The sequence below is a fragment of the Pundamilia nyererei genome, unplaced genomic scaffold (assembly GCF_000239375.1).
Source record: "Pundamilia nyererei isolate P.nyererei 1_Seehausen unplaced genomic scaffold, PunNye1.0 scaffold00092, whole genome shotgun sequence".
Classification (NCBI taxonomy): domain Eukaryota; kingdom Metazoa; phylum Chordata; class Actinopteri; order Cichliformes; family Cichlidae; genus Pundamilia; species Pundamilia nyererei.
In genome coordinates this window covers 2,413,185-2,426,576 of record NW_005187493.1, presented here as the reverse complement: position 1 = coordinate 2,426,576, position 13,392 = coordinate 2,413,185, and the positions used below count along the sequence as shown (strand labels likewise).

General features: G+C 39.0%; 1 protein-coding gene across 3 annotated transcripts in view; it reads left to right on the top strand.

The window, feature by feature from the left end:
- The window catches only part of os9 (OS9 endoplasmic reticulum lectin), an 11,953-nt gene extending 3,206 nt beyond the window's left edge, over positions 1-8,747 (top strand). The window contains exons 3-15 of one of the 3 annotated variants that reach the window (XM_005739638.1): positions 798-861; positions 960-1,036; positions 1,128-1,226; positions 2,635-2,836; positions 3,043-3,177; positions 3,326-3,441; positions 4,493-4,553; positions 4,669-4,748; positions 4,848-5,051; positions 5,181-5,382; positions 5,785-5,952; positions 6,326-6,435; positions 7,460-8,747. In XM_005739638.1, coding sequence (XP_005739695.1) covers positions 798-861; positions 960-1,036; positions 1,128-1,226; positions 2,635-2,836; positions 3,043-3,177; positions 3,326-3,441; positions 4,493-4,553; positions 4,669-4,748; positions 4,848-5,051; positions 5,181-5,382; positions 5,785-5,952; positions 6,326-6,435; positions 7,460-7,597 — 1,656 coding nt within the window. In that variant the 3' untranslated portion in view covers positions 7,598-8,747. Of the gene's footprint in view, positions 1-797; positions 862-959; positions 1,037-1,127; positions 1,227-2,634; positions 2,837-3,042; positions 3,178-3,325; positions 3,442-4,492; positions 4,554-4,665; positions 4,749-4,847; positions 5,052-5,180; positions 5,383-5,784; positions 5,953-6,325; positions 6,436-7,459 lie in introns of all 3 variants that reach the window. The other 2 variants (XM_005739637.1, XM_005739639.1) reach the window with 2 other exon arrangements.
- The last annotated feature ends 4,645 nt before the right edge of the window (positions 8,748-13,392 follow it).

Below are 13,392 nucleotides of genomic sequence, written 5' to 3'. Positions count from 1 at the left end.
AGCGGCAGCTAGTTAGTTTTAATATTACTCTTATTATTCTTTCTGGGTCACAAAATAAACGTTTAACATATTTTCAGGCGAGAATGTAGCTGTGTAAACCTCAAATATCTGCTCAGTTTATCAAGACACCACATATTTTCAAAAGCGCTCCGACGTTTTCGGAGACATCTGTTACCCACTAGCTCGTTAGCTAGGCGGGGGCAAGGCTAACTAGAGCTGTGAGAACACCGGACTCCCGGTAAATCATTTTCAAACCCACCCGTCTTTCACTACTCAGGTTAAACATACATAAGTCACTTAGATAACTTAAAAATGTTATTGTTTGGCTTTTTTTTTTTAGTATTTTATTTTTTGCTGAGTAAATCAGTTTGTCTGAGATTAAAGTTATAGTTTTTACACAGCTGAATAAACGTCAAGCAGACAACTGATTATCAGAAGTGTGAGATGCTTGAGAATATACTCCGGTGTCCTGTTATATTTTAGATAGCAAGGAGTTTATTAACCTTCACCGAAACAATCTGCAAATTTCATTAAAATTTAATAAACTATCATCTTGTCTTAATTTTTAGTTAGCACATACCTTAAACACTTAAAGCTTTAAGCTAATGATAGTTATATAAGAGCAGATGCTGCTGGTGCAATAAGCTGTACGCTGTATGTCCAATGGATGCATGATCTGATTAGTCGACTAATCGCAAAAATAATAGTTTGTGGCAGCCCTATTTACAAATATATGCGTGGGACCGTTTCAGGCTTAGGCACTGTGTCAAAGTCTAACAGAAATACCTGTCCTGCAGACGAAGGACTGGTGGACGTACGAGTTCTGCCATGGCCAGCATATCAGACAATACCACCTTGAAGGTGAGAGGCCACTTCTCTGTTTTTTTGTTTTTGTTTTTTTTAACCTACAAGAGGCTTTCAGTTATTGTTTTTGACAAATTTTGTTCTTTTGTCCTTAGACACAGAGATCAAAGGAGACATTCTCTTCCTGGGTTATTATGAGTCAGAATTTGATTGGAGCAATGAAACAGCAAAGGTAAAGTTGCCTCTATGTTGTGGCTGATTTGCATGACTGTACAATATGAACCAAACAATCGTGGGTGCATCCATTGTGTTTTTTCTCTCAGGCCTCCAAACAGCACAGGCTAAAGCGGTACCACAGCCAGACCTATGTAAATGGCTCTAAGTGTGACCTAAATGGAAATCCCAGAGAGACTGAAGTGCGGGTGAGATATTTACATTTGGAACACATCCTGCTTGAGATGATTTGTGTGTTTCACTTTTTTTTTCTTTTTGATTTTTGACTGTCTCCTTGCTTATCCAAACACTCATATGCAAAATGCCTGTGCAGATTTACAAGCCTTTCACTTTTAAATATATCCCAAGCAGCAGACATTTTGAACATGAATATGTTTTATGCTTGCTTTGCTTAAAAGACTCAGCTGAGTTTTAATTTTTAAAGAAATTATTATTGTTCTTTGTTGTAGTCTAGTCTAGTCAAAACAAGTTATAGCATCTTAACTGTCTCCATTTTTACCTCCACTTTAATGCCAGAGTCATCTTTGCGATTCCTTCTGTGTAGAAATATTTATGAATAGTTTTGAGGGAGGTCAGGTGGGAGACGCTGGCTAGTTTTTCTGGAAAAATTAAAACTGTGACTTTGACATTAGTTCAGATTATGACAGCATGCTTTTTTGTGTACTTAAAAGAGCAAAAAATACTTCACATGCCAAATGCAAAGTTTGGCATGTGAAGTATTTTGCTCATCCTGATACTTTATTGGGTCCAAAAACTAAACCTGTTTGACCTTATTAAATGAAGGAACCCGTCATCTAGTCAGCTGTCTTAATCTCATGGAGCAGCCAGTTTTTTTAGTGCTAAACAACCCTAAACCCCCAAACTAATTAAGACAAATTGCCATCTGAAAACTAATGGTTTTGAGATTAATTTAGGCAAGTGCTTTGTTCACATGGGGACTTAACTGCACACTCAGATGAGACTGATTATTAGAACAAGAACTAAAAGAGGAGAAGAAATAAAATCCAGAAAGCTTCCCGGTCCCCAGATATTCATATACAGCTGTTTGTTTAGAGATACAGCGTTAGTCGACTCTTTAGCCCTTCTACAGGAGATTAAGTTTATCAGAAGATGATGATTCTCTGATTACACAGATGTTGTAGTGAAACTTAATAACTCTGGAATCCTCTTAGGAACTCACTAAAGATCTGAAAATGATCGGGGTCTGTGGAAGAGTGATCAGAAGGAAACCTTAAGAGAGTAGAGTCAAAGTATTTGAGTTGTCAGTTGTGTGTGTTAGTCACACAGGAAACATTTCACAAACAGGAAAAAGGTTCTCTGTAAATTCTCAGTCACCAAGGTATTGGCAGTCGTAAGCACTTGTTAAGACATGAATAAAGCAGAGATTGGCCAATGTTGGTTATACTGATCTGTCTGTGTTTTGGCATTTGTAACAGTTGATGAATTCCCTGTTTATTTACTGTATTTAAACATTTTCACCTAAAAAAAAGAAAAGAAAAAAGAACCAAATATGTTGCAACCCAGCAGCGCCCAAACAGTTGGGCATTTAATTCAGCTCAAAGTAGTTTGCATACTTTTGCTCTGTTTTGTTTCCAGTTTGTATGTGAAGAAGGCTCAGGTGACTACATTGCGCGAGTAGATGAACCTCAGTCATGTCGATATGTGCTGACAATTCACACCAGTCGCACCTGCCAGCACCCATTCCTGCGGCCACCATCCACTGCCAAGCCTCAGGGCATTGTGTGCCAGCCAGCACTAAGTGCCCAACAGTACATGGATTACGTCAAGGCACAAGTCTGTGAGTGAATAAAAACACATTGAAGGGCAAAGCAATGCATCTTGGAGGCCTCTTGATTTTTTTTATTTTTCGCATTTTAAAACAGATTGTGGTCTTTTTAATAAAAATACCAGCTAAGAAGCTAACTTGGCTTTCAAACTTCAAGCTTGCTCTCTCCTTTGTCTTGTGGTTGATTCCTCTGCCAATCATCCTGTTTCCGTTCCCAGCGGACACAAAACGTAAAGTGGAGCAGATCTCGGAGGAATTGAGGAGTCTTGATGAGATGTTAGCTGGTAATGAAGGAGGAGATGGTGCAGTAAAGGTAACAGCAGAGGAGACATCGCCTAGCAGTCGTAGAAAAGGTGAGTTTTTTTGATGCTTATGAGGCAAACGACCCCGCAGTAGTAACTTGTCAGTGCACCTAATAATAAAGTGCCGATCCATCCATAATGGGCGTTTGTGTATTAATTCTGATTCTGACACGAGTGTCTATTTCTGGTTTTGAAACAGGTCCTGCTGATGTATCAAAAGATGGAGAGTCAGATGAGGCAGAAGACTCTGACTTCTGGGAGGGAGTGACAAAGCCAGCAAGTTCAAGAACATCTACTTTCCAACAGGAGAATCAGGTATAGCAAGTGCAATTCAATTCAATTTTATTTGAATAGCGCCAAATTACAACAAAAGTCGCCTCAAGGCGCTTCATAGATACAGAGAAAAGCCCAACAATCATATGACCCCCTATGAGCAAGCACTTTGGCAACAGTGGGAAGGAAAAACTCCTTTTTAACAGGAAGAAACCTCCGGCAGAACCAGGCTCAGGGAGGGGCGGCCATCTGCTGCGACTGGTTGGGGTGAGAGAAGGAAGACAGGATAAAAGACATGCTGTGGAAGAGAGACAGAGGTTAATAACAGATATGATTCAATGCAGAGAGGTCTATTAATACATAGTGAGTGAGAAAGGTGACTGGAAAGGAAAAACTCAATGCATCATGGGAATCCCCGGCAGCCTACGTCTATTGCAGCATAACTAAGGGAGGATTCAGGGTCACCTGGTCCAGCCCTAACTATATGCTTTACCAAAAAGGAAAGTTTTAAGCCTAATCTTTAAAGTAGAGATAGTGTCTGTCTCCCGAATCCAAACTGGAAGCTGGTTCCACAGAAGAGGGGCCTGAAAACTGAAGGCTCTCCCTCCCATTCTACTTTTAAATACTCTAGGAACAACAAGTAGGCCTGCAGAGCGAGAGCGAAGTGCTCTAATAGGGTGATATGGTACTACAAGGTCATTAAGATAAGATGGGGCCTGATTATTTAAGACCTTGTATGTGAGGAGCAGGATTTTGAATTCAATTCTGGATGCAACAGTCTGTCTTCTTGGTAGAAACACACAACAGTGAGTAACTCAAATTGAAATGTAGCCATAAAAATACATTTGTAATTGGCTCTGCAAGGTCCAATGACATGTTCATTTTGGTACATTTTTGACATCTTCTGATTATCATTCTACTGTTACTTACACTTTTGATTATTATTAAATGTAGTACTGTGTATATCGTATAATACTGAATTTCCAGGTATTTTTGACAGTGCGATCTGGCTTTTTTAACCACTAGAGGGGGCAGTCGGATGCTTTCTGTCACCATTTCCTCCCTCTAACCTGATTTTTCCTCTTTCTGACAGGCAGCAGATGGTGGCCAAACCTCACATGCAGACAATGAAATCATAGATGATGGTGATGAAGGTACTGAGAAAGATAGTGCTGTTTTAGTGCACAGCTTATTTAAAAAAAAAAGAAAGAAAACAAAGCAAATACAAGCTGGAGCTTTTTCTTCTCTGATATTCTTCTTTTTTAGTAGAAAAATTCAACTTTAAAATCATCACTGACCCAGCAGACCTGATGAAATTTGTCCAGCACCTTAAGGAGAGTAACAGGAAGGTCAGTATTTGCTGTTGTTAGTGACAGCAAATGACTGCCTTTTTTCTCTGTGCAGTGCATAGGCTTTCCAATCCTTTTCTGTTTTGTTTTTATTTTTAGAAAGCACAAGATCAAGCCAAAAGTAGAGAAGAGACAGCACGACACAACAGAGTAACGGAGAAACTTGACGAGGAGGAGAAAGATGAAGAGGACCCCGTGCTACAGGAGTTTGAGGATGAGATGGCTGACCTCTCTGTGCCTTCGGATAAAATCGAAGAGATAAAGGAGGAAATGCAGAAGGAGTTTGATAACATCATAAACGAGGTTTAAGACTATATATATATATAAGTTGATAGCTAAAATACCTAAAATTTGATTAGACAGATACGTAACAAGGAAAAGACCAAACTAAATACTAACTTTAGGCGTTGCTTGGCTCTATCTGTGTTGTAGGCTCAACAGGAACTCGAGACAGAGGGTCTGAAAGGGGAGTTTGACCGCACTCAGGCAACACAGACACTGGAGACGACGCTGGATAAGATACTCGATCATTTGGAGGAGAAAGACGTTCAGGACCCAGAGCAGAAAACGTCCGGAGGCCAAAGAGCCAGCGACCCAGCCCGGGGGAGCCCCAGCCTGGCTCCGAAGCACCCAGGTAACCAGGGGGCTTGACCCTTTTGTAGTCATGTGCATGTCCACACCCTCTGTGTATAATCATCTTCATAATTCATCAGTCTGTGCAGTAGATGTGTGTTACGACATCCTCCATCTCAGGAAAGATCCACACATGGAATTTGAAGAATTCAGAGAATTTATGTTATCAGATCACTTTCGGTCAGTTGCAGTCTTTCTTCTCCAGCCATTAATGTCACCGTGGGTGACTTTTGATTGCATTAATCTAAATCGGGATTAAAATTTCTGAAATCAGACACAGTATTTTAATCTATGTTCATAACACAATGCTATGCGAGGCTCTTGCCTCCTTCATCTCGTGGCCCTACTGGTGGGTTTTGAGGTGAACTGTCTTGTTTGTCCCTCTTTTGTCTCGTCACCCTAGACCAAGCAGCTGATGACCATGTTAAGATCAAAATAACTAAGTATAAGACGGGTATCAACCCTGATGGGGAGGTGAAAGTTCAGGAGGTGGGCGAAGGAGACCCGCAGTGGCAGCACATAAAGGACGTGGTTAAAGAACAGCTAGAGAAGGCAGGACTGAAGGCCGAAGGTATGAAGGGAGAGTGCCCGAAACACTCACGGCCTTTTCTCTCTTCCATCTGTTATCTTCAGTGTACAGCACTGTATTTCTCTTCGTATCCTATGTAAATTAAAAACCTGTTTAATGAGTTAAAAAGAGAAGATTTTGAAAAATCTGTTTTCATGTAAGGAAAAAAATAATAGCAAGCTTAAAGCTCACCTTAATCAAAGAACATATCTCAGCCAGGTGTGCTGTGTTTTTCCACTCATATGTTTGTGTCATTCATGTCAATCATCCCGTTGTCATTGTTGACTCGTTCAGCAGTTTTCTTACGCCATTTGGATGTGTTAGGCGTAACTGCTGAACCTTTTTTTGTCTTCCGTCTGTTTTTCTTTGTTGTTAGGAAAAATCGAAGTGAAGATCTTGACACGAAAAAACGCAGAAGAGGCAGGTGATCAGTGGCTGACTGAGGAAGATACAAAGTCCTTCAGGGAGCTACTCATTAATCTCCTGGTAACTGAAGTAGTACTTCTATTGGGTTCCTTTGAATGCTTCTAGCTGTTGCTTGCAGGCTTGGACTGTGTCTGACGGAAGCGCTGTACAGTTTGCTGAGTGTTTTCCTGTCTGCAAGAAAGAACAGAGTGGCCTGCTGTTCTTGTGTGTTTGTCTGCTTTCACAGAAATTAATTACAGAAACCAAAAGCTCATTGGATTGTAGTTATGACACATTTAAAGTTTATTCAGGCTGGGGGCATCAGTTGAGATGTCAGTAAGCACAATTCAACAGAATTTGTGGACGCAGTATTAAAGAAAAGAAGGAACAAAATGTCCTTGTCACCAGGTGAAAAGGTCAATGTCACTTTCACAGCAGACCCTCATGACTGCTACATCGTCTCTTTTTCCTGGTGTATGTTGAAGTGGAGCCAGCTTTCACTTCTGCTTCTTTTACTGGCTGCACTCTAAATACAGATTTGTTTATGTTAAGTGAATTCCCATCCCCCCTCTGTCTTTGCAATATAGTGTGTGCAATTTCCTGCCACACTACCCAAAAGCAACTATTTCCATCACTATTAAGAGCTGCTGGCTAGTTACTCAATTCGTTGGTAGGTACAGTTTCCTTTGCGACCAGTTATTGCCAGATACGGTAGTTGTCAACTGGTCTCTAGACCTGTGTGACTGAGGGCTCAGGAAAGGTGCTCTTATAAGCTTCCACGAGCACTGTGGTTACATGTTTGAACTTTATGGTACAGATTTCTGTGTCATCTTTATGTAACAGAAGATCCTACACTCTCAAATGTGCAATTTCATTTTTTTGGTCTTATTCTTATTATCTTCATGGTAAATTAGACAGTAGAGGACTTTTATATTTTTCATCCTGCTCTGTAGGAATCACCTTGCTGAATTTTGATTGGCAGCTGAGTGTTAGCACAAGATTTGATGAATCTTCTAGCAGCAAAGTGGATTAGATTTGTTGTTTTAGTTTTTAACCCATTCCTGTTTTTACTCTCCCCCCCCTCCCCCCCTCCCACCACCACCAGACTGGAGGCACTGAAGAGGTTTATAAAGAGGAGAAAAGGCAGCAGGAGTTGGAGAACAACTACAGATTTGTTTGGGGAGATTCCCAGGAGGAGTCAAAGTCATCCAGCTCCTCTGATTCAGATGACGTGGATATATGAGCTCATTCAGAGTGACCCTTTGTGATGTTGCACTCCTATGGAGAGCAGGAGGGAGGAGGACTCTTAAGGTTTAGTCATAATTTTGAGAAAGCCCACTTGATTTGGTCATTGCTGTTAAAACCTGTGCTGTTTACACATTCAGAAAATGTGTTCATGTGGCTTGAATAGGCAATAATGCAAGTGTCTTTAATGGGGCAACGTTTATATGTTGCACAATGTGTCAGCTGTACTTGTGCAGTTGAAGTTATGCATTTTCCCCTTTTTGACGGGATTCAGTTTTTGTTTTCAGTTTTACTAAATATTCACGATTAGTTCTGACGTCGTCTGCAGCACACTGTTTATCCTCAATTAAATTATTACTTGTGTTTGTCTTCTGTGTTGCCATTGACAGAGACGTCCGTAGTGTGAGTCAACAAGGGAATTCTGTTTACTTCAGCAGATTGTACGATCTGCACAGGTTGTTTTGTTCGTCTTTCTTTCTTTTTACTGAAAAGTAAAAGAAAAAATGTTGAAAACAAAAGAAAAAACCCTCAAATTCCAGTTTCCACTGATCCTCGAAGCTTTCTGATTTGATCCATTTGGTGAAAACAAACAAGTAAACAGATTCAGTGTCTGCACACACTGGCAGTTGATATATAGTTTTTGTTTTGTTTTTTCACAAATGTCCTGTGAATTCAGAAGAGAACAGAAAAATTTTGAATACTTTTTGTTTTTGACAGTAACTGGATTTAATATATCTCAACTTGGAAATCAAATAAATCTACAGTGTCAATCAGATTCAGTGCACCACATTAATGCAAACATGCACTTAAAGGGCTGAATTTGTACATTTTGTGAATGCTTGTGGGTACTTGCAAGTCAACATGTACATAATTATTGTGTCATTATGTTTTTGATTTATTGTAAAATAGCACAGATTAAGTGGCGACGGAGTTACCTGAGTAAATGAGTTTTAAAAATCCTGACTCTGCATTCTGTTATGAAAAATAATCTCATATGAGGTGTAAATCACATACACACTCTTTTTTTTCAGACACAGTAGTGTTTTCGTATTAAAAAGTCTGCATCTGTTACCTCGGATATCTTGTAAATACAATTCTGCTGCCTCTTTTCAGTTGTTTGTATTGTGTATTAAAACTGCCAAATGTTAGATGTTAGACATTTGTATTTTTATTATCTCATACATTCAGTGTTACAATCCTTACTAGTATGGCTACTTGTATGCTAGGCCAACTGTATCAACAAATTTCCATCCGATACTATAACTGTTAAAGTGAGCAGTGGGCCAACCCTGGCAACTAGTAAAATATTGAGACTGAGAAGACTGTGGCTAACCTGAGAACAAGATGGGAGCAGCATATGGAAGGACAAGTTGTTTTTGGATGTAAAATAGTACAAAACAACTAATCAAATGTTGAAATTAAAAAAAATGACAAGATTGAATTTAATGCTATCAAGTTTCTAAAGTGTCTACAGATGCATCAAGAAGGCTGGAAAAGTTTTTGAAATGCTCAAAATCAAAGAACATAAGAGACCTTTTCAACTGGGTGATCTATTATGAGGATGAAGGTAGTGAAAGAGGACATGTAGAGGGCTGGTGTGACAGGAGAGCATGCAAGGTGAAATGCAGGCAGTTCACGGGTAAGACTGCTGTAAGTATTGTTGAGTGGGTGGATAAGGGTTCAGACTTGTTAAGGACACGACATCTTTCGCCAGCTGAACAAGCGCTTTTTATTTATGACCATCTAGACAGGGAGCCTAGGGAAGAGAATAAGTATCAGCAGAGGTGGCTGGTATGAAATTGTCTAGCTTCTTCCCACCTGTTTACATCAGGCCATTACTCCTTTTTTGATTATTTTCTGAACTACAAGGTTTTGGACATTTGAGTTTCTATGCACTGTCCAATGAAGGCTAGCTTGAAGTTTGCAGTATAATGTGTCACATATAACCCTTCTGAATGAAATCTAGCAAGTCTGAAGCATAAAAATTGTTTCAGTGACAAGTTATAGGCCACAATCACTTTTTGGCAGCGTGAAAATGGCATGTTCTCAGTCGATATTCTCAAAAACACAAGAAAGGCTACGTTCACACTGCAGGTCTTAATGCTCAATTCCAATTTTTTGATCAAATCCAATTTTTTTGTCTGCTTGTTCACACTACAAATAAAATGTGACAGCAAACGCACTCTAGTGTGAACTCTTAAAGCAGCACGTCACACACAACGTGCTCTGTTTAGATCCAGACCAAAAAATATTGTTTGACTGATGGCCCTTAATATAGAGACTTGTTTCGAACTTTACGTTTCCCAATTTTGCTTTAAGTTGTAAAGCTATTTTGTTATTTACATATGGCTTAATAATTATCATTATTGCTGTTTTAGAGAAGAGCAGTGCTTCAAAGGATAGTTGCAGATTTTGGTCAGAATCTGCAGATTATACAGTACAAATAAAATGTTCACGTTTCTCCACGTTTCTGGATGTCCAGGAAGCGTTCACGATGTCTTCTCGGGCGCTGATAATTGGCGTCTGCCTCGTGTCAGTGACGTAAAAGACGGATTTCATACGACATGACCATTCAAACAGCAGTCGCTTTCTAAAACATCAGATATGTATTGGATTCAATACCACATACGAAAGTGACCCATATCGGATTTGAAAATATCAGATTTGTGCTTTTCACATTGTCATACCATGATTGGATATGGGGCGCATAGGGTCAAAAAAATTTGACGCGCTTTCGCGTGGAGTGTGAACGTAGCCAAAGAGTCATTGGGATACTGGCACAATAGGTCTTTAGGTCAATAGACCCAATCACTTTCTGGCACTTCCTAGCACACAGTTTTTGTAAGTTTGTATCTTTCCAGTTATTGAGTCGGTAATTCACTTATCCACCCATTTTCTTCTTCTTATCTAAATGAGGGTTACACGGAGGTTTGAGCCCATAGAGCTAGATGCTGGGTACCGGTTGCAGGGCTAACACAGAGCCAGAGAACTGTTCGCACTCACATTCACACCTATTTAGAATCACCAACTAACCTAACCTGGTAATTGCATGTCATTGGACTGTGGGAGGAAGCCAGAGTAGCCAAAGAGAACCCACACACAAAGGCCAGATAGTGTATTTGAACCCAGAACCTTTTTGCTGTGAGGCAGCTGTTCTAACCAGCAGTAACAGCAGCACTCAGCCATTTCTTCATAAATATTTGGAAAGGTGGACTTTGTCTGTGTTTGATTTATGGAACATGGGACTTTTTCTAGGAGAATAACATCACTCTTTTGGACCATCCTGCGTCTTCACCACTTGAAAAAATGTTCCCACTCACCTCGTGGAAACGTTTGCATCAAACATGCTGCAAAGAATTTGTGAAGTGATCAACAATAACGGTGGTGCTACTCATTACTTGTTCTTGTTTGGAATTTTGATCTTTGTTTTGGGGGCGTTTATGGGGTTTTTTTTTTTTTGGTGTGGTCCTAAACTTTTGATCAGCTGTATATGTATGTATGTGTTTCAGGTTAAGCATTGTTTTCAATAAATTGCATGCTCAAAAAATGTTTTGAACAGCACTGTATGTGTATAATGTGTAAAAGTTTAAGTGGTATGGAAACTTTTTCAAGGCACTGTAGGTGTTAAAACAGTAACAGTAAACCAATCCCTCTCAGTGGAGCCATAACCCCACTCATGACTAAGAACAGCTACTGCCAAACTGAGACATCCCAAGGTTTTTTTTTTTAAACAACTAGTCATTAAGACATAGAGGGGGTAAAGGCATAAAAACATATATAACGTTCATGCTGAATATATAACATATAGTCTAGCTGCATTCTACCGATAGTATAAGGGTACTTTACTTTTGTTTGCAATGGGTATGACTAATCACCATGCCCTGTGGTATATACAGAAGAGAGGAGGCAGATGTACTGATCGTGCAGGCTGATGTAAAAAAAACCTACAGATTTGAGAGGAGAAAAAAAAGGAAACGTAATTTTTTTTGTTTTACAGATGTCTTGACAGAATTTTTCTTGTATTCAGGATGGAATGTTTGTTTAATGAAGACCTGACACATACTCGTATCATCGCGCTGTAAACCCTCAGGGCTACTGTGGACAATGTCCATCCGCCCATCAAATATTATTCAGTCATAGTAACCCTGCATGAATGTTCCTCTGCTGTGATGAGAAAAATGCTCTGTGCAAATACATGTAAACAAAATCAAGATCTAAAATAAAATATGCTTTTATTTATAGTGATTAAATTACCATTTCACTAAAAACAATCCTGCACACTGATTATATCATGTGTGCTCACACATTAAAATGAACTCATAGCCACACTGAAGTGTATCGACTCAATTAAGATTTCAATTCCAATATAAATACGTTCCAAATATAAATATAGCACTGTACACCATTCCCTTTAAGAAAACTCTGAAATGAGAAGATTGTCAAGGACCATTAGAAATGATGCGGCTGATATCAAATGTGAACGTGAGCAGCCAAAAGAAAGATGAGAAGAAAAAAACATTTTTTTAAACCATGCTCTGGTGAACATGCATGTGTTCGTGCACATACTACAGAAACCAAGTGTAAACACAAAGTTATATTTGAAAATATCAACCTCATACATTTTTAACCTTGAAGAAAATGTGGTCATAAAAAGAAAAAGAAAAAGAAAAAAAATGGCCACCGTTCCATGAAAACCTTTAGTCACTCTGCAGATATGTGCCAAATTCCTTCTTCTTCTTTCAGCATTTAAGCTCACCTTTGGTGGTTACTGCATCTACCACAGGTTTAATGTCTGGTTAGAAACTAGCAAAAGAGCTGTTATTAATTTTATTTTTTACATGTGCAAAGTGTGCCAACTTCAAATGAGGCCTGACTGGCAAAGAGTTTCAAAATAACACCACCTTTGTCAAACTTAAAAAAACCAAAAAAGACATTCACTGACTTGAATGAAGCTCAAACACGTTACAACAGATGGATTCAGTAAAATAAAACAGCCATCTGAATCAACACTCTCTTCACGCTCATGTCACAGTGCTAAGTCAAGTGTGCAGCTAATGGCGGGCTCATACAATCTCAATTTATAAGGCACAAGCTAATGACTCCACTGTAGGAAGATGCAGGAAACTGTGTGCAGCACGTTACACAGAAAGGTAACAATGTGCTGTGGGTCGGTTGATTAAGATCATTTTTCATTCCAGAGAAGACAAAAGAAGTTTGACTAACTTGTTCTTCATCCAACTGACTTCCCAGAAAATCTTTGCTGACTAAACAAAGTCCTCTTTGTTCAGTCCACAAGCGCCATGAGTCACTACATACAGTAATTAGCTCAACCACATATAACAGCTGAAAAGGCTCATCAGCCTTCACTGTGGTCTTGTGTGAAATCTTTGGCTGCATTGTAGAAATTTAGATTCCTTTTAAAGCATAACAGTCACCTCACTATTGAGGAGTATGCAATCAAAATATTTTCCTAAAATACATTTAGTAACATATGATATCGGTTATATCAAATATTAATACAATCAGTTGCCAGTTTATTAGGTACATCTAGGAACACACGTAATAAATTATTCTTTCTACACTAGTTTCAGACATGTTTTATGTGTAGTTTGAACATTGCACAGCTGGATGTGTTAATTAAAGAGAAAAAACTTCAGTTCTAGTCTATCTAATCTGGCAACTGAGATCATTTTTATTAGCTGTTACTGTTTAATTAAGTCTGAATGTGTGATGAAAATTCTTTATTTTGCCAGATTTTGAGTGTGTGTGTACATATATATATATATATATATA